Below are 23,999 nucleotides of genomic sequence, written 5' to 3'. Positions count from 1 at the left end.
ATCATCTTAAAGATAGAATCTGTTGGTATTAAAACGACACACGTTACGTGTACATCACGTACAATCCGTTTCTGCTGGTTACATAAAATTGCGTTATTAATTTAAATAAATGATTTCGGGGCATTTATTGATTGTGTTTTAAATGTATATAATATTTAGTGGGGGGAAAACGAACATTTTTGCATTTTCTGATGCGATGTGTTGCAACGTGACGTATTAATGCTGCGCCGGAACCTTGTTACCGGAAGTTTGTCGCGGCGGTTGAGCGAAAGGAGTTTGAATAGTCCGGAACTCGGAGGCTTTCAAACAGCGGAACGGTTTATTTGGAGGGTATTTCGATATAAAATCTTACTAATGTAATATTTAAAGGACAATTTTAAACAAACGCGTGCCAGGTCGTTAGTTTATCATTCCGGGTTGTCGTTCATGTTGTTATTAATGAGAATTTTGTTAAGGACAATAAGAGTTTGATTTGAAGTTACATATCCAGCTGTAATGGTTCCTGAGCATAGTGATGGTATGATGGAATTAGATGCCTGAGCGCCTTCATGGACGACTCGGACCAGGACTTCTCCTTCCTCTGCTCCAGACTCCTGAAGAGAGTTCGAAGGAAAGGTGGAGACTCGGGGGATGAGAAGAAAATCACGAAGGATGAAGGCGAGGACTCGGGAGCTCGAGTCCAAAGCAGGAGCAAAGCACCGTGTAAAAGAAAGAGAGAGAAGAAGGGAGGAGTTCAAGGAAAATTACACACAGCATCTATAGAGATGGATGTTCAGAAGCGGTACTCGGGGGAGGAGGAGAGCAAAAGGTATGCAGTTCCTCTCATGTTCTCATCTCTATCTCATGTGAAGTTGTGTTGGCAACTGGTAGAATTCAGATTCCCATCTGTTTTTTTCTGGTTTCCTCCGTCACAAAAGCATTGCAGTTGGTGCTTTTCTTTTTACTCTCGTGAAGGTGTGGGCTCCAGATTTGGCTCCAAAGTGGTTGCTGATAATGAAAGGTTATCATTGCTGCCTCTGTACTGTTTTACACCCACTTCCACTTTGTCCCACTGACTCCGAATGGTTTCGTCTGTTTGCAGGAGCAGAAGGTGAGCGTGAAGGAGAAGGTGCTCAGCAGGATGCAGCGGTTTAAGAGAGCGACTCCACCTCGCCTCGTGCACACCGAGGAGGAAGCAACCGCTGAATCTGCTGCCGCACGACCTGACGAGATACGATCGCCTCCAACACGAGGTGAGAACATCAGATCAACCCCGGGGTGCGTGAGATTGAAGAGGGTTTTTGTGGAAGGTTTCACGTGCTAATAAATGCTATAGATGTATTAGGGCCTGATGAGCAACAAGGAAACGACCAGGTCATGGCTGAGCGGTTGCAGCAGGAGTTAAACCGTGAGACCGAGAGCCCAGCGGTGGTGGATGTGGAAGACGGAGGACTGTTCTTCTGCCAGCTCTGCTACAAAGACCTGTCGGCGATGAGCCACCAGCTGCGTACTCAGCACATCAACCGGTAATAAATCTCGTCCGAACAAAAACCGTCTCGTCTGGTGTGATGATTACATCATTGCACGTTTTCTTCTCTTTGGATTCAGGTGTCTTGATGAGCGTGAGAGCAGCACCTCAAGGATTCCAGCTCCTCCTCCTCGTGCAGCGTCTCGTCCACGCGTTCCCGAGTGCCCTATTTGTGGGCGGGGCTTTAAGTCAGAAAAGACCCGCTCCACACATTTAAAGCGATGCTCGGCGAGCATGGGTGTGTCTCCGGCTCAACTGCTCCAAGCCCTGCACAAGCAGGCTGCTGAATTGGAGAACGGGTAAGTTGTTCGTTCCAGCGCTGCATAAATACGTCCAGGTCGTTTGCACAAAGTCATGGTTTGGTGCTTTTGTGTTTCTAGGCAGCGGGCAGGTGGCAGCAGCGACACTTCGGATTCCAGCATGCCCGCGAGGAAGAAACCTCGGAAAAAAACGCCGCGCATGGACGAGGACACGATGGTGGCTCTGGCGCTCTCTCGCTCTCTGCTGGAGCAGGAGAAGGAACGAGAAAGAGACCGGGAGGACGAGAGACTTTTACAGGCGCGGCTCTCGAGCGTGACGTCGGTCCCACCTCCTGTGGTACAGCTCGGAGCTGGAGCAGGTGACTTATTACACATGTCTGGAGCGCTGAATGTACTATTAAAGAGCGTCTCAGTTACGCATAACGACGTTCTCGTGCAGGTCGCACCCGAGGAAAGAGGAGGAAAGGTGCTCCTCCTCCCCTCCTGCTGGTCCAGGATCCTCAGGCTGCCCAAACCCGGATCCAGGAGCGAGTCTCCTCGTTGCTCCTCGTCCCCAGACCTCCGACTCCTCCCACGCCGACCCTAATGCCGTCCGCGCTCTCCACACACACCCTCCTCTGGCTCAAGAGCGCGCTGTCCGGAGGAGGACCCGCCTCGCTGTGCGAGTTTTACACCGCAGAGCTCGGGGCTTTCGTCCAGCCTTGGATCGGAGCCGAGGTCAGGCGTTCTTACACGTGTACACACGTTCTTGGTGATTAAAGATTTCTGTGGGGTTAATTATAAATTTGGGGCTTCTTCAGAAAGAAAAATCTCCATCGCCTCCGGTTAATTGGGAATCTGCGGCAGCCTCGGAGGAACGGAGTCTAGCCGAGCCGGGTCCATGTTGCCGCTCTAACTCGAGTCTGGGAATGCCTGGGACACAGGCCCTGACCGACCTGGTGGATCTGGCGGAGGAGGGCATGACGCTCACTCAGGATACATACCCCGGTGAGAGTTTATATCGGCCAAGAGGTCATGAATCAGAAAATCATGCATCTTGGACAGCAATTGAGCCCACATGCCCCCATTCACTCTCCTCTCCAGATATCGCTCCTGCTGCGGTCGAACCTCCTCTCAGTGGATTTGTTCCTGAACCTACAGAGATCCCTAGAGCTCCTAAAAACCCGGTATTACCTCCTCTAAAAACTCTAAAATATCTCACTTATGAAAATCCATACCTTTTTTTTTTTTTTAAACATGTGTGTGTGTCAGACAAATGTGTCCAGGCTGTGTTCTGATCTGGGTAGCATGGTGAACAACCCTCAGCTCAGTGACGTGCAGATGCAGGTGGACAACGGCGACGTCTACTGCGCTCACTCCTTCATGCTCTACACACGCTGCCCTCTGCTGGCTAACATGGTAAATTACACCCATTAAGGGGATCTGTACAACACCTTACGACGAATCACGAACCTCTAGATTTGCTACACGTGTTTCAGGTCCACGATGCAGGTTTTGGAGTGCAGGAGGAAGGCTTTCCCCGAGCTCAGAGAGTTTTGTTGAATGACGTGTCTGGAGAAGCGGTGTACGCCCTGCTGCAGTACCTCTACACTGCTGTTTGCACCTTGACACACACCCTGATACCTGATTTGCTCCAGCTAGCCAGCAGGTCAGTGTGACACCAGAGAGACTTGAAGAAACGTGTTTTTTATTTTATGCATAGCAGCGTTTGGTGTAACTGTAAAAGGACAAAAACTGAAGGGGGAAAAAAAGAGAAGTACCAGATTTTTCATCACTTTAACACAGCATGTTGGAGTGCCTCAGGACTTTTTTTTGTATTCTGTATTTTAGTGTGGTTATGTGTGTGTGTGTGTGTGTGTGTGTGTGTGTGTGTGTGTGTGTGTTAGGTTTGGTCTGTCTGAGCTGCAGCATATGTGTGAGCAGTATGCTGCAAATCCAACAGAGGATCATAGAGAGCAACAATCGGAAGCCTCCCCCGGTCCTGAGCCTGTAGCTGAGCCTCCGGCCGATATCGAGTTCCTGGAGCTCCTGCGCTCCATGTGGGAGGACGATGGGGAACGTGGGGAAGCAGAGAGCGGGACGGAGGGCGAGGACAAAGAAAGGAGCAGAGACAGCGAGATTAAAGAAGACGTCGTCAACGAGGACGAGCTGAATGAGATTTACGAGTTTGCAGCAACGCAGAGGAAGATGGCAGGTGAAGCAGAGGCGAGCACTGAGAGTGGCGAGGAAGAGGAAGAGCAGGGGGCGAATAACTACTCTGATGCAGGAAAGAAAGATGATGGAAAGCAAGGTGTCCAAATGGATGAGGCGACTGACATGCAGCAGAGCGTTGATGTTGATTTGAGCTCTGGGTCTAATAAAACCGTGCGCCAAAGCAGAGGTCCAGATGCAACTTTAGACCGGAGTTACAACCGTCTGTTCTCCGAGTCTTGGGGAGAGTATATGGAGCCACACACTCAGCGTCTAGACCGTAAGAAGACGCCAACCTCGCAGCGCATATCTTCGGTCAGCGAAGTGATCGATCTGTCCGTTAGTCCCCCAGTGGAATCTGAAGAACCAGCCAGGTCGCTGTTTCCTGTGACTGGCGTGTCTCCGGGTGAGACTCCATACCAGAGCGAAACCGTTCAACCGGCTGTGCCTCGGGAGAGTTTGAATGCTGGCGGTGTCCCGCAGATTACCTCAGATCGCTCGAACCTCTGCTCTAAACATCCCACAACTTCAGCCAAACTCTCCCCTCCTACATCCCAACCTGAGCTAATCGTTCTCTCCGACTCCAGCGATGACCTGGATCACGATTTTCCTGATGAAGTTCCTTCACCCGAACACTCTCCCAGACTATCGGCACCTTTATCGCGACTCCACGATTCTCGCTACACTCATATAAAAGCTAAAGAAACCACTCAGGTTGGACTCTCTCCCAAAAAATGTAACGTGAGCCCCGATTTTGTGCTTTCAGAACCTTCTAGATCTGACCAACCAGGCAGCGAGAACATGTTGGACGGCTCTGCGGAGGTTTCGTGGTTAATACCGGCGACTCCGGAACCTTCAACCCGCAACAGCTCGACGCAAACCTCTAGTGGCATGCGTCGCATTGAGCTCTTCCCCAGATCTCACTCTTCGTCCTCCTCTGCCAACCCCAAAACTGCCTCATGCTCAAACCCCCTCAAACTACCTCATATAGAACAACCGTCTCCAGCCTTCCAGAGTCTCATATCTTATACTAGATTGTCCTCACATGGTGACTACGTAAATCCTTTACATAATTCTGCTTCCAAGCCCTGCAGCAGCACTCCTCTGCACTCAGACCCTCGTCTACAGCATCTCGACTCTCTGGGATCTCCCTTACTGAGAGAGAGCGGGGTGAGAAATAAAAGAGAAGCCGAGGGCCGACTTGGCTCCCTGCATTTGAGCCCATCCGAGAACTCGCCATCTCCACGCCTGAGTTCTCTGTCAGACAAAGAATCGAGCAAGTCCCTGCACCCTGGAGATCCTGGCGATCTGGAGGTGCGCAGTGAAGAAAACGTGGCGGTGGAAACGAGCGCAAACGGAGATGACGTGAGAGAGAAGGTCTCTCGTTTGTCTTCGACGAACCGCCCATTCCGTTCGATGACTCTTGGGGTCTGGGGGGAGCGGTTGTTGAGCAGAGGCCGTGCTTCAGCCTGAGGCTGGAGAGCAGTGAAGACCAAACCAGTCCCCCAGAGCAAAGTTCAGAGCACACCTTCTCTCCACCTGGACATGGGGCTCGACAAAACCATGGAGACCATGAAGCTCCACATGACCCAAACTTGCCCGATGCAGCGATGTGGGATAGCTGGAGCGAAGCGAACGATGATGGGAGTCAGAGACTGGGTGCAGTGGCTCTTGCCAAGAGAGTGTCTCAGTTAAGAACGCCAGGTAACGAAGACCAGTCTGTAATCATGCGTTAGTTTTGGCACCCACTGTCAAACTTATGTGGTGTTTATTTATTCAGTGGTCTGCAAGAAGAAGAAAAATCAAGCCCCACTGGTGCCCATCACCCCCATGCCAAGCTTTTCTGACATGAACACTCCTGAACTTAAGAACAGACTGAACAGGTGAGGGCTCATTTTGTATGCAAGCATAGAGGTAACATCGATTTCAAATGTAAACTGGAAACGTAATTCTAAATTTAAATGTACATTTTTCATCATCATTTGTGCACAGTTTGGTGCAAAGGGAGCAACATTTCCAACAGTTTTTGTTCCGGTGCTTGGGCGGCTTGTTGGAGACACGGTGCAGCATTTTCAAAACCACATCGACTGCATTCGTCACACAGTATTAATTGAAAATGCATTTTTCAAACATCTTTAGTGCGAGTGTCTATGGATTAAAGAACGTTCAAATCACCATTTTGCTACCTTTTTTGCTTACAACTTGGGCATTTTGAAATACACACTGGCTTTTGCTACGTTATGTAATTTACATATTACGATCTTTTGCACCAAACTTTGCACATATGGTAATGTAAATTTAAATACAGGAATACGTGGCCATGTTGCACAATTGATTTTAAATAGAATTTGACTAGCTCCATGCTCCATTTTGAACCGTAAGTTCTGCACAGAATTAGCTTTTTTTTTCTCCTTCCACTCCTTCACACATCTCTACCAGTCATTCGGTTTAATTTTCTTGTTCAGAGGGCGTTTTTATGCTGCTTATCAAGCAATGATAATTAATTCCTATGAAAAGAGATAATCATCGAAAAATGTATTTTTAGTGGTGTAACTTTTCCAGTTGCTTTCATTATGGTATTATGTGGCGCAGTCATTTATCTGAACATTGTCACGCTGATACGTTGTCCCTTATTGCTATTACACACACACGACATTTTCTCCACCACAGCTATGGCGTGCGCCCCCTTCCTAAGAAGCAGATGGTGCTGAAGCTGAAAGAGATCCACCAGTACACCCACCAGCTGATGAGCTCCGGCTCCGAGGAGGAGACTTCACCCCGAAACCGGCCCAAAGCAGCTCCTGCCAACTTCAAACACCCCACAGCGCCCCCTCTTGTCTCACCTAAGAAATTGCAGTTTGGAGAGGGTGAGGAGGAGCAGGACGACTTACCTGCGTCTCAGGACTCCAGCACATCCTCCACGGCCGAGTCAGAAAGGTAGAACACACACACTTATTATTGGCTACTGTTTTTACATATTATATACAAAAAAGTGGTATTGTAATATTTGCCCCAAGATTTGTGACAACCCACAACGTATTTGTGTATAATTTATACATTTTTTTTAACTCACTCTTAGCTTTCTGTAATCTATTTATCTAGCTACCTCTACTGCTCAATACCCTGCATCCTGATAAAAACGTACCCTTGAACATGTTTGAGTATTTAAACGCTGACATTGTTTTCCTGCTTTGGCGTGTTACTGCGTCTCTGTTTCCTCCAGATCCAACCCGGAGCTGTGCGACTCCGACGATGACGGATCGGACAGTGAGGGGGTCACGGCGTCTCAGGCAGCTGTCCGTGAGAAGGACAATCTCCAAGCCGTGCGCTCCTACATCCTGTCCGACCCGTCGCTGTACGGCCGTGTGCTGCAGTACCAACCGCTCTCTCTGTCCGAGCTGAAGGCAGGGCTCCGGTCAGCGGGTATCAGGCTGGGCACGGCCAAGCTGTTGGACTTCCTGGATTCCCAGTGCATCACTTTCACAACGGCAAAGCAAGGTCATCGGGTGCCTTCGCGCAGGCGAGGAGCAGGTAGGGGGAGGAAAAGACTAGCTAAGGCAGTATGAGAAGTATTATAGGAGAGCCCTCTGGACAAGCTGCATGAGAGGGACAAATGAACAACCTTCCAGGTAAGCTGCACAAGAGGGACTGCTGTATAAGGTGCTTCATGAGAGTTCTCAGGGTTTTTATTCATGTGTTGCGTTATGTTCCATTGAGTGTTACGTTCCAAAAACTATATTTAAGAAATTAAAAGAAAAACGTCTAAACGTTCTTCACCCCCAGAGGTTTGTTAAAAAAAAAAAAATGTAAAGGCTTTAATTGCTTTTTGATCTGAAATAAAAATCACAACACCGTGGTTTGAAATACAATTTACTTTATTTTTTTTAATGCAAAGACCAGCCAAAAAAAAAAAAACACACACACATTCCAGCACACTGCAGTCTCACAAAAGTTAGAGCAGCAGAATGAAAATCTCACATCTCTGTCTATTGTGCACCTGTGTGTGTATGTGTGTGTTTGTAGTGCAGTCTGGCTTCTTGAACTCTAAACACACCCCCTGGGCTCACCTAGAGTATCAGCCTGGACCCCCGCCCGAACCCCCACACCACCCAAAACCACACACATCCATCCTCCATGACGCAGACCAACTCCATGTTCTACACCTGTCACGACGGGTTAGCGATGGTGGCCAGGAAGCGCTGTGCCCACCACTCCTCCAGATCGATAGGCACAAAGTCTGTAAAAAATAGAGGGACAAGGAGGGGAAAATCAGGTCACCATCCAAGAAACACATTTAACTCCAAGTAAAAGTTTACAGTATAATCAGAGTTTGGTAGGAAAAGACAGTGTAAAGTGCAACCCGGATTCGGTTAATTTATAACCTCTCGGCATTCGAACTCCTGTTTTGAAATCGGCGTAAACCCGTTTGATTACACAGGTGCCGCCGTTTTTGCATTTATGATTATTTTTCGCTTTTATAACCCTTCAGGGTGACGATTACGAGAGTCACTTCAGAACTGTGTGAAATTTGCTTTGGTTGTTTTAATTTCCGATTTTTTTTTCTTTTGTTTTAATCTTTGGACTTTGACCTGTGAACTCTTGGCCTCTGGACAGTAAAGGCGCAGGGTAGGACGAGTGCTGCTTTTGGTGCCTCAGTTCAGCGGGTTTGTGGTCAGATACATTTTTTCCTATCCTTAGCCTGGGTTAAGGTTTATACCTCTGGGGTTAGATGTGAGTATATTTTCATAGAGTAAATGTTTTAAATTATTATTTTAAGTTGTAGTAATATACTAAAGCATGTCGGTTGAGGACGCAGACTTTCGAGCTTAAAATATATCCAGCTCTGTGCCTGTAATATTTATACCGTTGTTTAATGGTGTGACGGGATTCGTGTTTATCTGTAAATGAAACGGGAATTTTTGCACGTATATTGTGAAGGCAGAAGAACACCACACTGAGGAAGTGTTTCAATATGTTTAGAAAGTAGCAGTGTGTCTGACGGCTTTTCGCTGATATCAGGGCTGTATCGCAGGACCGGACAATCAAAGTAACAAGAAATGGATAAAAAAAATTAACGGACCTTGACACACACTGCCTGTGTATTCAGATATAATGATAAAATCGTCATTACTGCGCACCTCAACATCGTTTATCTGTAATAAATAGACATTCGGTGCCACCCAGATGAGGACGGGTTCCCTCTTGAGGTCTCTTCCTCGTGCCCTTTCTGAGTTTTTTGTAGAGTGTGTGTGTGTGTGTGTGTGTGTGTGTGTGTGTGTGTGTGTGTATAACTGACTCACTCTTCATGCTGGGGCTGGGATTCCTCTCGGCGTACTGCACTGGGCCGTTCCCGTTCTCTGGCTGAGCTCCTTCACAGAGTTTCTGTTCCACCTCCTGCCACGCTACACACACACACACACACGAAATCCAGTTTTGTCTATTACTACATTAGAACAACAAAAACTTTTTCATAAAACGATCAGCAGCAGCTCGAGTTACTGTTACTACCCTAAAGTCAATTATTTTCCCGTTTTATTTGCACATTGCTCGTTTTTGTCAACATTGTCCATTTTCTATTTATTACTTATACCTGTGGCACGAGTTAAAGTTCCCCCCAAACCTGTAAATACTTTTCCTCTGTGAACTCCAAATTAAACACTAAACATTTTTTCTACCATACTTTAGTTTCTGTTGAAACTGAGCATCCGCCATCCAACTAGCCCTGATGGCTCGTTGCTATAGAAACGACAATACAACTGAAAGCATGATACACACAAAATTGTGTACACCTGACCTGTGCTTTTTGAATGACCCATTCTAGTCTGAATTCTCCACTCTTCTGGGGAGACGTTCCAGTAGATTTTGTGAGCAGGTTCGCGTCTCCTAGTTCACATGAAGGGAGAATTTCTTGGTCCTATACTGTTATTGTGTCCCTCCAACTTTGTGTTAAAAGTTTGGAGTTAATCACATCACTGTTTTAACGAACTTGTGCAGACGTATGGAGTCCTGAGGTGAGCGCTTGAGGATTTAGATGTGGACTTTAGACGCTCTGAACTGAAAACTATTCCCTCTGTTTTGTTAACTTTAATTGCTGAAAAGTAAATTAAAGACGCTGTGGCCTTTCAAGCAGCTGGTGTTTATTAACCTGAAAACAGCCGGGGACGATACGGGCGGTGCTCAGACTGGTTTTGCAGCCGGTTGCATCAGCCCGTTTGCTGGGTCCGCTCTGGAGAAAGGAGGAATCACTTTCCAGCAAACAGACCCTGACCTAACGTCTACATCAAACGCACGGCCTTCACTCCTCCGGCGTGAAAGAAAAAACCCAAAATAAAACCACTGACGTTTCCGCTGACATCTATCCGTCACCGGTGTCAGGGTCAGGCCTGGGTTTTTGGCCTCGTTCCCGAATAAAGAGACTTTGCACCTCACCTTCGTAGACGAATCGCACGTTCTCCTCGTGTGCCGGCGTGAAGCCTTCAGCCGTGTCCTCCTCCTTTGGCGACGTGGATCTGAGAAAGCGCTTTGTGTTCAGACGCTGGAATACGATTTTCGGAGCGGGCGAGCTGCAAGACACCACCAACATTGTTTACTGATCAACAAATATATCCTCAACTTCTTGGACTTTTTGTTCTTTTTCTAGCTCAAGTAAAAAAAAAAAACCTATAGCTAAATCCAAACTTCATAAACCAAAGTGTACTACACACCACCACTGCTTATGATATTCAGTTCCACCTATTCATGAACCCATAGGCGTACTCTTTATCCCTTTGTGGTTACATCCACACCACCAGTTCATACTATTGCTTGTGTTAATGTGATCCGTTTTTTCAGATCCTAAGACACTACACAGATACAGTTTGAGTGGGGGGGGGACGTGTACTCGTGTTCCTGTGGAAATTAAAGTCTGATCGTTGCTCAAAAGCATAAAAAAAGAGAGAGAAAATGTACATACCTGCATCTATATAATATACTCTTCAGGGTGCTGTAACTCATGAGGGGCGGAGCTTAAGGAATAAAGGGAGTGAGTTAGAAAGTAGATACAATTTAAATATTTTAATGTATAAAGCCACGCCCCATTTTTCTAAAGCTCCGCCCCTCATGATTTACAGCACCACGATAACTTACTAGAGCTTCATCTAAACACAAGAACAGGCAGTTCAGCACCGGAAGTCAAATACTTTCTACCTCAATGATATTTAATCAAGATAAAAAGTACAAAAGTAAAGCGAATGCAGCAGGTTTTATCGCTTTACAAACATCAGAAAGTCCCGAGACACAAACACGCACGTGCTCGAGACACCGAAGGTCATATACCGGTTTCCACGGGCACGCGACACACGGCGAAGCGCGTGCACGCGGTAATATTCCCCAAAGAGCTGTAGGAACTGTCCCACGTGCGTGAGCGAGTGCGCGTGGAAGTTTGTAACTCACTTGGACTCCAGCCAGTGGCTGCGTTTGTGCTTCAGGTCGGTGGTTTTGCTGTCGATCTGCTGCTGCGTGGGACCTGAAAGAGCAACAACACAAACACGTCAACAAACAGCGTGACTCGAAAGGCAGGGCGTGTAAAAAGTGCACGCAGAGGTGTAGCACCTGTTCTGCGTTGTGTAACGAGTTTGCTCGGGCCTCGGGTGATTGTGTACATCATGCGAGAGCACGAGATCCTGGAGAGCACCGTCTCGTACACACACACAAACACATGCACGCGCTTACACACACCGCACCGCTTCCCACGAGGTCTGACTCGAGACCGGTAAGGTTCGGTTCTGTTTCAGTAAAATCCCAGGATCAGATGAAATTAGCGTGGTCCGCGCGCAGGTCACGCGACTCAAGGTGAGAAAGACGGAGGCTGGTCTGCTCGGTGTCCTTGATGGCCGGTGTTAGAGGTCTCCTGTGTGGTCTCGGGTGAACTTCCCTCTAGCAGCAAGGACACTGTTCTGAGGGAAGTGACACTACACTATGAAGGAGATCTTACACACACACAACAGAGAGAAGGTCACCTGCGCCTCCCTGTCGTTACGTCAGCACACGCCCCCTCTGTAGGGAGGAGCTGAGACACACACACACACACACACCTCGTCCAAACTATTCTGAGACTCCGGAGATCAAAATGTCCAAGGTTTGGAGGGTCTCGTGCACAACTGACATTAAATTGAGTGAAGTTATTTGAGATTAATCCTCCTAGGCGCAAGATCAGTGTTGCCAGTGTGGGAGTTTTTCAACCATTAGAACCAGATATTTACAAACCGATTTAAAATACATGCATGTCTGATGTGACTGAAGAGAAAATGTCAGAGAAATTAAATCGCTTGTACGAAAATCAATATGAGGATTTTATATATATTGTCACACATATTTGCATGGGTATACCTAAACACGTCAAAATGCTTACTCAATAAACACGTTTTTTCTCCACAAAAAGGACAGAAGTACTGTTTTCCTCATGTTGCTTGATATGTGTGAGTTAAAGACAAGATATACAATTGTGGAGAAATAATTAAATCGTATTAATCTGGCAACCCAACACTAGGCGCGCGGTCAGTAGGTGAAAGGTTTTGTTGCGCTATTATTTAATAGGGATTACGTCTGCGCAAATACGGCGCCGAAATGTGAGCATGCGTAAATCATGCGCATGCGTAAAAGTCCGCCTTAATTCTGCATTGTGAAGAGCGAGAAATAGTTGAATTATATCAATCTGGCAACCAAGTCAAAGTTTTTGACGCGCTAATAAAAGGGATTACATCTGCGCAAATCTTGCGCAGAAGTCTCCTCAAAACATGCACATGCGCAAAAGTGTGTGTAGATCGTGCGCATGCGCAGAAGACCGCATGGCTCCTGAATCATGCGCATTTTGTTTTGATTTAGCTTTTAAAAATAAACTTTTAAAATACGATCTTTACAAATATAACAATAATAATAATTAAAAACAACAACTGATGCCAATATATTTTCTGTCCTCAACATATATTAATGTACAGATTTCCGCGCCTGGTCAGGGAGATTGAAAAAGTCTCTGTGCGCCATCTGGTGGCAACACAAATTAATCACAACCTCCACATGACCCCCGTTATTAATTTATTATAATTTGCGAGTCAATAAAACTCAGACAGAAAGCTTAAGATATTCGGACCTAGGAAAAAAGCAAAGCCAAATTAATAATTTTGACACTTTTCTACCTGTTTCCTTTAAAATCTAGTTCCTCATTGCATTACTTAGTTTATTATTTAAAGGCTGTTGTTGCCATGTCTCACTCTGCTCTATGTTTCACATGAAATGAATCACAACCTTTTTTCTGTAAAACTGTTTGTATTGGGAGCACCTGATCGATAGCTACATAAAGGAGCAAGTGTTCCTAATAAAGTGGATGCTCCATGCTGTCCCATTAAATTTAGTGAGCCTCGGACTTGGATTGTAAGTTTGATTGAAATTCTCATCTATGAACAAACTCTCTGTGGCTTCCAGAGATCTAACGCTCTCTAAAAGTAAAAAATAGAAGGCCATCAAGATTGAGATCAGCTGTGAAACACAGACGCAGACACACACACACATGTTTAGAGGTAAGATTTAGGTTTCCAAATCAATCAATATTGTCAATGTTTTATATCATGACATGGCTGAAATATGTGTATTTGTGTAAGAGTTGTTCTGCACCAGCTGGCTGATGAGACACTATTCTAATCTACTCGTGTACTTCAGCTTTACTGGTTGAATCTCTTCATTTATTCCCAGGTGACCAGTAAAACGACAGGAAGTTCCTCAAAGAAGTTCAAAACCTTTTGCTCAACTCAGTGAGAAGTAATATTGTAACGGCATGTAACAATATTTACAATCTGCAATGTTCTTTATTTCAGGAAATGGCGAGGCATGACAAGGCCTCTAATACAGATACACGATGGGCTCTGTGATTGTGTCAATCGTGAAGTTGGTGTTGACTCACAAGCGCCTCCAGCTGGTTCCCCGTGCAGCCACAAAGTGGCTCCATTGTGTCTCCAAGCCCTCAAATAGCAAGTTTGTCTTTAAGGGTCACATGTCCACTACATTGAGTTGTAATCTTCAGGAATTCGGGGGGGCACGTGTATGTCGAGCTTGTGGATATTAAGGAAAGAGGGTATGATTATGTGGATATGCTGCCTGTACTCTGAGACGCTTTATCAGGTTGTCCCTCTGATCCAAATGATTTTTGAGACAGATTTCTCAGTCTCAGGTGTTCCTTTGTTTCTGAAATTTCCCTGACTATTCTTCCTTTTCAGATCTTTATAGTCTTTTCTCAATCCATCTTCTAAGGTTGTACAGTTCGACCTCAGCTGTAATGATCCTTTCTTCAGTGATTGCATTGGTGAAGGATTCAGATTGTTGTCTGCTGTTTCATCTTTGGGGGTCTGCATGCAGAGGTCTGTTGTCTCCCTCTACACCATTTCTTTAGTAAATGAAATGTTTGTTCAGATGTACTGAAGGCGGCTTAATTTCCATGTGCCATCATAGTTCCATTTGGATAGAAAGTTAACTGTAACTGTTCGTACGCTGCTGCATGTTAAACAAAATTGTTAATATTAAGGTTTTGAGCTCTTGCTGGTTTTAATAGATATAAATACGTGTATGGCTCATGAATACAATTCTTTTAATAGACTGATGTGCTAAGCGTAACATTACGCACATACATCGTTACTGAACGTTACCACGGGGTTTCCTGTCAGTGTCTTTGAATTGACTCCAGATGTAAATGCCTTAAACTCTACTCGGTTTCACCAATTTGCCGATATTAGTTTTAGTTAAATTTTGTTTCCTGAGGAGATTTTCTTTTGCGTTGTGTCGCATTGCGGTACGGGGGGGCTGGAGGAAAACACGCTGGACTCTTGTGTCACGTGTCGATCTCTTACTGATTACACAAGCTATCTCAACCCCCAGGATGAGCTCTTCAGCCAATTCATTGATCATTTACACTACTGACTAAACATATCAGTTTAGACGGTCAGTAATACATCAACAAATTCTTTTCAAAGTGATCATTTATTCTTCTGCATTCACACCAAATACACTATACAGTCAAAAGAATATGCACCCCTGACCATTGCACCTATAGAAATGCGTCTGTATGCAGTAAAATTCCAGTCTCTCCGTTCCCTGAAACTTAAACCTCTAATTAATTAGTCTGTGCTGCAACCAAATGGGGATTTCACATTAATTTAGTATGAGTCTGTTCATACTGTGTCATGTTTGAGATATGTTCACAAAGCTATTGCAAAGAACTCTTCTACGTTATCATCAGTAAATACCGGTGCGGTTTCAGAGTCTCCGAAGCGGCAGACAGACAATGGTGTATTGGATAATAGCATATTGTGAGAGGGTTGCGTTTTCTGTTGAAAGTTCAGTCTGACGGTTGGAACGAGGATTGATTTATTTGACCTAAAATTGCCCAACCGTTGTAATCAAGACCACAGATACCCATGGCCTGCAAGAGGGCAGACTTCCAGATACTGTACTCTTGGTGGGGGCTAAACAACGTTCCCTCAAATTTCACTATAGGCTGCATCACGTCTAATGAATCTACTACAAAATAAATAGCATTCATTTCTTTTCCTGGCATCTTCTATGGCATTTGAACGAAAAACAATGTAATATTATAAACTGTGTTGAAAGTTTAGGCAATAATTAACTACGGTAAGAAATCGGAACCTGAATCTCAAAGTTCCCTTTCTGTTGGTAAATGCGTGTTTCATTCTCTGTTTATTTTTGTATGCCAAAAACATATTCATATGGACGTGCTTACCTGAGTTGAGATATAGTACAATGAAACTTGGCTAACGTAATGTCAGGAACTATATAATATGAGGACAATTTCAACTATTGTGAGTGAAGATCGCGGGTCTACTCGCACGCCGTCGTTCAGAAAAGATGAGAGCTTACTCTGATGCTTTTGTTCAGTGCATGAAACTAATTCTGGCACTGTTAAAAAAAATAATAATAAATTAAAGGTTCGACTGAGGTTTTAGGTTTGTGTGTGTGAGAGAGAGAGAGAGTGAGAGAGGAGAGAGAGAGAGAGAGAGAGAGAGAGCACCTTTTTGCCTAAACCACCAAGTGTGTTTAATGTGATTCTTGGCCTTGTGTCACACAGCAGGCCACTTTTCTTTCCAAAAACACATTTGGAAACTTGCTGTGGTCGGAAAATAATCAACAAATAATCGATGGAATTCCTCCGTACACTACAGTAATTTGCCAACAATTACAACTGCCAACGCCTTGTACTTTTTTCTGCTTATAAAGTATTAATTATTATACATTCAGGCTGGTGTATCTGCCATATTAAAGAGCTGTTGCTATAGCAACAGTGACCTATCAGGACATGCGTATGGACCTGCCATTTGTGCACTGTGGTATAAGAGCTTTTACTTGGTTTGCTCTGAAGCTCCTCAAAGGCCTGGAATTAGGATCGCTCTCTGGGTTCAGTAGTTTCTCAGTGAACTTCACTTTCACACTTTGCTCCCTTTATTAAAAATAGTGTCGCAGAAATAATGCTTTCTGTGTTTTTTTTCCTGTAGAGACTCCACCAAAAGTGAGCTGATGCACGCCGGTGCTGCCTGGTGGCATACACAAGCCTAGATTTTGCCCGAGGTTATGATAGCACCTTTTTCGGGTCTACGATATAACCCAACATTTATGATTTATGTTTAACTTATAGCACACGAGGTTTTCTTCACTGCTTATTAAAGGAAATGTAACGTTTTTTTTTATTATTAACCAAATACTGTCTGACTTGTGTATCGAAACACAGCACACTATTCACTTTATTTATTAATTTATATAGTGTTACTAAAAACGAATCATTCATGGCCAAACGCTGCATGCTTTTGCTTTGGAAATGAAATGTTTTGAAAGATGTGTGGAGAAAGAGAGAGAAAGAGTAAAAGAGTGTAGGTGTGTGTTTGTGTTTGTGTCAGTAGTGCGGCTCACAGTCCTCTGTCAGACTGTCTGTGATGTAGTTGATGTTCAGTTGTTGCTGGTAGAAGTTCTTCTCCACAGCTGTGTTCACGGTCCAGGCCACAACCTCCACGCCACGATCGGCCCAGTACTGCACCGTGTCCCTAAGACACACAAACACACACACGCGATTACTACATAGTGAAATACACTCACCAATAGTGTGTTTCCTTGGGGCCCTTGAGCAAGGCCCTAAATACTCAACTGGGAAATGAATGAGTGCGGGCAAACTGCAGTGGTGCCAATACTTTAGAATCAAAGTCAAAGTAAACATTTTAACCAGAATACCAATTAGAGTTTCCCATGTAGGGGTTATAACAGATTATAATCACACCCTAAGTAGGGAGCCAAAACAAGGAAGCCATCTGAGATTGTTCCTGACTTGTGGATGTTGGTTGTGTTAAAAAGTAGCAATAAAATACAAACAAATCCAAAATATTCAAATCAAAGTAGACGATGCGGAGTAGACTCACATGGAGATGTAGTTTTTCTGCAGTAGGAATGCCGACACGCCGCACAGTTTCCACAGCAGGTGATGATGCGCCCAGTCCAATACGACGTCCAACGCCTGCATCCAGTGCTGTTTCCATGCCGACGAGAACCGCGGCGACCCGTCGCCTAAATGACTCAGGCTCCACGGACGATGAGTCAGCGCAGTCACGACGTCTGGATCGGCCTGCCTCATCTGGAGGAAGACAATTTCTCTTATCGTTAGAATATGGCGAGTTAGTATGTGGTGTTGCTTATCCAGAGAACCGATGAAGATCAATTCGCCACTGTGTGGTAGAGGTGTTACCCTGTAGATGACTTTGGGCTCGAAGGAGCACACCACGCTGGAGTTGTAGAGCGCCGGGTTTTTCTCATAGAGATGCTTCAGCGCCGTTGCAGCCTGCAGAGAGCGAGAATGAACTCAAACCTTCAGTTGGAGCACTGCTTTTATTTCATCTACATTTGTGTGCCTCCATCAGCAAATGCAGAAAAAACACATATAGCTGGAAAAGTCAGGTGTCCTAATACTTTTGTCCATATAGTGTACATGTTTTAGCCTTCATTCAACAGCCACAATTTCAGCGTAGCAAACAGTGGCTATTAATCTAGAAATAAAAAAGATATTGTAAATGTGTGAATAGATTTCCTCTCCTGATGTGAATTAAGAGCTCATACAGCCACCTAGTGGATAGAAGTAAAACATGATGTTGAACCTGAAATTTTCAGCAACGCTGGATAAATAAAAATGCATCTAAAATACATGCAAATCAGATGTTTTTAAAACCAGAGCTCTTTCTGAGACTCTTCTTTCATTCGGCCATTTAGCAACAACGCTATCAGTAATCCCTATTTTGGACAGAATCACAGGAGCTTTCATCTAATTATCTGATTCCTATTTCTGAAGTGACACCATTTCTTAATCTTTCGCAGGTTTATTAATGTAATGATTGAAACTATTAGCGCTGTACCTGAAATTCACAATATTGCAATTTAATACATTTCAATAATTTTCTCATTCAAGGCTGTTTAGATCAACTCCGATCCTGCATGTTTTATATATATATATATATGTTTCCACAAAGAGTTGGAATTAATCAGAGGGAAGCACTGAGGTAGTGTTTTTACACATAAAGGCTACAGATGCAGCAAAAAGACACCAAATTACACATAACTAAAGAGATCCTGAATAAATCCAAAGGTCACCCTACCTCATCTGGGTGACCTTTGACATCGAAATAGATGATCAGCTGGTGTCTGATGCATTCCTCCACTGCCTCCTGCAGAGTCGGAACCTTCTCGCCACGGAAACGGTCCCTGCGGGAAGAACGGATAAACGTTGAATTTATGGAGGTTAGTCAACGTTCTCGCGCATTCCCAAAAGAATGATGATTCCCTGCTTATTATCTATATACAAACAGCACCAAGCTCCTGGAAAACGAGCCTTTCGCAGGCTATAAACACATCCTTCAGTGCATCTTATGGCTGGGATTATACAGGGATTGTCAACACAGTGATGACAGTAAAACAAACAATAAAACTAATGAATGTCATGATCTGAAAACTCTTCTGTAAGTCTCCTACCCGAATCTGTGTTTGGCGGCGGCGTCCAATTTGCTGACCTCAGAGAAACGCAGCTTGCTCAGTGGTCCCGATCCGTTGGTGGTTCGGTCCACGGTATCGTCGTGCATCAGGATGGGAACGCCGTCGGCGGTGAACTCCAAATCCAGCTCCACTCCTGTCGCTCCATTCGCACTGGCCTAGGAGAAGACGTCAGGAAAAGAACACAAGACTTCCTTATGGTGCTTCTGTGTTTAAACTCTCCAGTGTTTGAGGAAATACAGGCTCAGGCTTAGTGGGATAGAGGGTCTTACAATCATTACCTACAGAGTTGGTGTGTTTTATTGAAATGGGTGTGGTTTAAATTATTGCAATTTCTTGACTTAGGAACGCAACAGATCCAAAAGTATGCGCACACCTGAACATCACATCCTCACCACCTCCTCCTTCGCTTACAAATCTCGTCGGCATTCTACAGCATCCCATAGGGGTTGGGGTGAGATTCTGGGAGTTCTAAGGAAAGTGTTGGCTGAAAAGAAAGTCATGAGTTCAAATCCCAGCATCACCATGCTTCAACTGCTGGACCCCTGAGCAAAAGGCCCTTAATAATGTCTGCCAAATATATTAAATGTAAATGGTTTTATATCAAGAACATCCAAATCATAGGGGAACATCCAAGATCCAGGGAAGGGGAATTGTATTGAACACGAGTAAAAACACTTTGTTACTGTACTTAAGTAGATTTTTTCTGATATCTGTACTTTACTTCTATTTACTTTTTACTTTCACTCAATACAATTTTACACAAATATCTATTTTCTACGTTGTACATTTTCAAACCAGACTGTTTACTTTAGTTTTAATCTATTGTTTGACATGATCGATATTTTTTTTTCATCGCTTGCCGTTTTTAGCTCATCAACCTATTTCTTGTCTTTGAGGGCTTTGTGATGGACAAAGATCAATATTTTCTGGGAATGGGCGTGGTGTGAAAATATAGGTGCGTTCCTGATTTGCATATTCATACACCATAGGTGAGGTGTTCAATCGTTTTCACAACGAGTGGGCGTGGCTGCAGGTATTCATTCCAACCAATCAACGGCCACACCTGACAGTTATGAACTAATTAATGAATGGATGCCCCAGGTGTTTAACAGGAACAGGAAAAGGAATTTCCGATGCATTAAAAGTAAATATAAATAACCCGAACTCACTGCTCGTATTGCTGCTATGGTGTTCTCAGGTGCGTCGTGAGCACCGGCACGGTGAGCCACCACAGACACGCCGCCGGGGGCGAGCCCGGAGGGCCGCAGCACTTGCCTGGCACGGCTCGCTGGGATTTGCGGAAAGCGGAAGACGACCAGGAAGAGATAAAGGACCGCGGTGAGGCCGATGGAGCACACGGCGCTCCTGGTGCCGAGCAACACGAGCACGAACAGGGCCGAGAAGCAGGTCAGACCGTCCCCTAACTGCAGCATCTTCTACCACACAAGCACACTGAGGGACAAACGTGTCGCGCGCAAATTAAATAAATAAATACAATTTCAAATAAAAAGACTTCAGTAACTGGAGCGTGTTCTCATTCACACCCGGACAGAGGTCTCACTTCACGTTAGTTTACTGTCCAGGGTCGAATACAAAGCGCAAATGAAGAAGACATTTTTTCCTCCTCAGGCTGTCAAACTCTAACCGGCCTGCCTGGCAGCGCACTGCGCATGCGCGAAACAACACTACGGCTGCTCGGCCTTTGTAGTGCACATTTACATATACTGTGTATAAATTAATAATTTATTACATTTATAATTATAATCACTCATTTATTAAATATTGGACGAGCTGAATGATTATTTATAGATATGTAAATATATTTTTTATTTTTAAACGTTAGATTAACCTTAAAGTCCTAAACAGACACAAGTCTTTTATTTTTTTATTTTTTCACGATCTCTTATTTTGAAAGCCGGAGTCACGTGTGGAGACTGCAGTGTTGGGGAAATGGTGAGTGAAAGGTCTGAGTTTGTATTGGATAAAATAATCAATCTGAAGGTGAAACATTAGTGCAGTGCGGTTATGATGAACCCTTTAGCTGTGAACGAAAGACGTGTTAAATCAGATTTGCACCTCAGAGGTTCACCATCATTGTGACCCCGTGGTTACAGAAATCATTAATAAACAGAAACGCAGAATCACAGACTGAATGAATAGAGATACTGAAGCAAGAGAAACAAGGACATGAAAAAAGCTTAACGTGATTTAATGCGATAAGACTGTAACTCAGTAAACACATTCAGAATCATTAATACTTTTAATTATGTAATGGCAATTTTTCCCCCAAGTCCTCTTTAATCTCCCACCCTGGTGCTAACTAACATTAGCAATGCAACAGTTACAACAATTATGTAATCTAAAAAAAATAAGTTCTTGACTGTCCTCAACATGCTTTCACAGGTTTGAGTTTTGTGGGTTTGTTTAAACACATCACACTGCTTTAGAAAGCTGTTGCCTTTCTTACACTTGAAGTCAAAGTGGTCACTTAGATGTGGTCAGGGTTTTTGTGTTGTTTTCATAAAATATTTAAATGCTTTAATGATCTGATCTTAATGCTATTTTGTCATTATCATTCATCGTAACACTTATTGTGTATCCAATCATTGTGTATGTAAGAGACAATAAATAACTACACTTGTACAGTCGATTAAATTAACTGAAATGATGCATATTGTGTATACAGTAAAGAAATTGACACTATTGTATGGTCTCACACACACACACACACAGCTGAAACATGGTGTGGATTATTATAAACTGAGTGATAAAGATGATAAAACAGCAGCTCCAGAAAGAAACGAGGGCATCAGAATGCTGTTCCAATGCTTTCCGACCCTTTATTCATCATTGTGTTGTGTAGTGGTTTTCCAGCCTTTTAAAGTTTAAGGTTGTTCTATTACTGTTGCTCGATTGCATGGAAAAACTTCCAGAGGATGAAAGTCTGGTAACAACTGAGAGAATTTCTTTTGTATGTTCATTGAAACAACAACATATGGACTGGCTAAAGAATCATAACACAAAACAGGGAACATAAATCACTTTTTTTATTATTATTGATTTGGTGATTAGCTGATGTCCACATCTTTTTCTGTCCCCTTTCTTAAGTTTTTCTTGTCCCATTTGACATCCTGATTTTCTCGGTACTATTGCATTTTACATCTACAGTAGTTTCTGGGGCACGAGTTTCGCTTTGTTTTTCTTTCTTTTCTCCGTTTTTTTTTCTCTCAGTAACGGATCTGATTTTAAGATAAAGCAAAGTACAATACTTTAAACAAAACATACAATTACTGATTTTAAAATTAGAAGTACAGAAAAACTACTCCATTAAAGTAAATGTAATTCATTAATTTCCACCTCTGGCAATAAGACTTTGAATAAGACCCAACCTCAACCACACTGTCTGTGCCTAGTACACGCTTTATTATTAATGTGTTTACTGAGTTTGGTCTTTTAAAAACGCCGTCTTGTCGCATTAAAGCTCGTTAAGCGTTTTTTAGTATGTCTTTAGCAAGTCTCCTTTCACTGCAGCCACAGCTTTCTGCATACATCATCTGTAGCGGAAACATGGATATTAATCTCATAAAAATGTCAGTTTTTCGTGGATTTTCTCAGCATTGCAATTTCCACAGGGTTTTAAAATAAAGGCAAATTGTATGTTTTTGTACAAATTCTACATTAAGATAAAGCTAAAGTGTAAATGTTTCATGAAAAAGCTTGACAACTCTTGAGAACTATTTTGGCAGATCTCTCCTCGTGATGTCCGGCTTTTCATGAGAGGTCCGTTTTATAAATGTCCATGTAAATATATCTGCAATCAAATCAGCTATTAAATCCGCAAATAGTTTTGAGCCTGTGCAGTTTGCAGCTGATCCGGTTTGCGAGGATCAGTGGTATGAAATAAAGAGATTGAACTATTGAGAATAATGTAACAGCCCACCACTGACGCCCACCACTACACCCACCCCATGTTGATTCTGAATCCTCACATTGTAATAGTTTCCTTTTTTCTCTTTCTTCCAGCTGAGATCACTGCGTGCGATCCGTGTGAGTTTATCATTACTGACACCCAGACTCCAATGTTGCCGCCCGTGCCAGACACGGACAAACCAGCAGCTGATGAGGGCCAGTTGTCTGTCCGTTCGTTCCCCACAGCGTCAAGCAGCCGTTCCATGCTCGGACCTCGCGTCGAGGAAGTACACTTTAATCTATGCGTTCCCTGCCATCCGAGTCCTGCGTGCGCTCTCCAGGCTCAAACTGGCTCAAACCGGCATCACCGGCGTCCTTCTGCCGGCAGTCTATTGTTTCTACCTTCAGGGCCACGCATCGTTCGGTCTTCTGAGCTACACCACGGGCATTGCTGCGTTCGCCGGCGTCATGCTGTATGCCATCAGCCACTATGTCCGGCGAGTGGTGGGAATGATGTACCTGGATCACACAAACACCACTCTGAAGGTGGCCCATCTGTCTTTCTGGGGCTACCGGAGGGACATGTATCTGCCCGTGTCGGATGTAATGACTCTGGGAGACACGGGAGACTCGCCAGGCGAGGTTATATTACGGTTGAAGCGCTACAGCTGCTCAGAAACACTCTATTTCTCCACCCGGCTGGGGCACGTGATCGATAAAGATGCGTTTGAGAAAGTGTTTGGGACTTTGTCTCAATAGACTCCTTGTGTGTTCTCATCTGTCTGAAATGATCATGCATTCCGAATTTGCAATAAATGTTTCGTTTACAGGCCGTCTAGTGTGTTTGAAGTTCTTCTGTGATTATCACCACTATGTTTAGTAGCTGAACTCCTGTCAAAGATTTGGAGACACCTAGTCCTTTATGGTTTTTGAGAGACACATGAATGTCCTTTTTTGTTTCTATGCAGTAGAAACAAGATCATTTAACTATATAAAGATTTACTTTTTTGGTCAAACAAATATAAAAATACACAAATGTTGCTTTTTTTTTTTTTTTTCCATTGAAAAAT

At 44.1% G+C, this 23,999-nt stretch overlaps 4 protein-coding genes across 5 annotated transcripts in view; 2 read left to right on the top strand and 2 right to left on the bottom strand.

Moving 5' to 3' along the window:
• The first annotated feature begins 239 nt into the window (after positions 1 to 239).
• Positions 240 to 7,728, top strand: slx4 (SLX4 structure-specific endonuclease subunit homolog (S. cerevisiae)). Its single transcript, XM_046840390.1, is given in 16 exon segments — positions 240 to 808; positions 968 to 983; positions 1,082 to 1,232; positions 1,316 to 1,505; positions 1,588 to 1,806; positions 1,888 to 2,126; positions 2,207 to 2,484; positions 2,568 to 2,754; positions 2,851 to 2,933; positions 3,019 to 3,165; positions 3,246 to 3,415; positions 3,654 to 5,427; positions 5,430 to 5,661; positions 5,738 to 5,840; positions 6,628 to 6,894; positions 7,181 to 7,728. Coding segments are annotated over 16 exon segments (4,659 nt in total). The 5' UTR covers positions 240 to 548; the 3' UTR covers positions 7,524 to 7,728.
• Positions 7,729 to 7,814: 86 nt separating this feature from the next.
• mcrip2 (MAPK regulated corepressor interacting protein 2) lies at positions 7,815 to 11,992 on the bottom strand. Its single transcript, XM_046840721.1, has 5 exons — positions 11,548 to 11,992; positions 11,389 to 11,461; positions 10,387 to 10,520; positions 9,258 to 9,359; positions 7,815 to 8,194 (listed from the first exon to the last, which is right to left on the bottom strand). The coding sequence occupies exons 1-5, from the start codon at positions 11,600 to 11,602 to the stop codon at positions 8,124 to 8,126; spliced, it is 435 nt and encodes a 144-aa protein (XP_046696677.1). The 5' UTR covers positions 11,603 to 11,992; the 3' UTR covers positions 7,815 to 8,123.
• Positions 11,993 to 16,710: 4,718 nt separating this feature from the next.
• The window catches only part of gde1 (glycerophosphodiester phosphodiesterase 1), a 29,486-nt gene continuing 22,197 nt past the window's right edge, over positions 16,711 to 23,999 (bottom strand). Inside the window, exons 1-6 of one of the 2 annotated variants that reach the window (XM_046840717.1) lie at positions 20,190 to 20,708; positions 19,000 to 19,175; positions 18,627 to 18,732; positions 17,726 to 17,818; positions 17,403 to 17,614; positions 16,711 to 17,033 (exon numbers count right to left, since the gene is read on the bottom strand). In XM_046840717.1, the coding sequence (XP_046696673.1) occupies positions 16,886 to 17,033; positions 17,403 to 17,614; positions 17,726 to 17,818; positions 18,627 to 18,732; positions 19,000 to 19,175; positions 20,190 to 20,453 (999 nt within the window). In that variant the 5' untranslated portion in view covers positions 20,454 to 20,708 and the 3' untranslated portion in view covers positions 16,711 to 16,885. Of the gene's footprint in view, positions 17,034 to 17,402; positions 17,615 to 17,725; positions 17,819 to 18,626; positions 18,733 to 18,999; positions 19,176 to 20,189; positions 20,709 to 23,999 lie in introns of those variants that run through there. The other variant, XM_046840718.1, reaches the window with a different exon arrangement.
• On the top strand, positions 20,849 to 23,761 carry tmem186 (transmembrane protein 186). Its single transcript, XM_046840720.1, has 2 exons — positions 20,849 to 20,973; positions 23,044 to 23,761. The coding sequence occupies exons 1-2, from the start codon at positions 20,971 to 20,973 to the stop codon at positions 23,686 to 23,688; spliced, it is 648 nt and encodes a 215-aa protein (XP_046696676.1). The 5' UTR covers positions 20,849 to 20,970; the 3' UTR covers positions 23,689 to 23,761.

This window comes from Silurus meridionalis, chromosome 26 (genome assembly GCF_014805685.1).
Source record: "Silurus meridionalis isolate SWU-2019-XX chromosome 26, ASM1480568v1, whole genome shotgun sequence".
Classification (NCBI taxonomy): Eukaryota; Metazoa; Chordata; class Actinopteri; order Siluriformes; family Siluridae; genus Silurus; species Silurus meridionalis.
The sequence above is the reverse complement of the archived record's forward strand: the minus strand, read 5'-3'. Positions and strand labels throughout refer to the sequence as shown.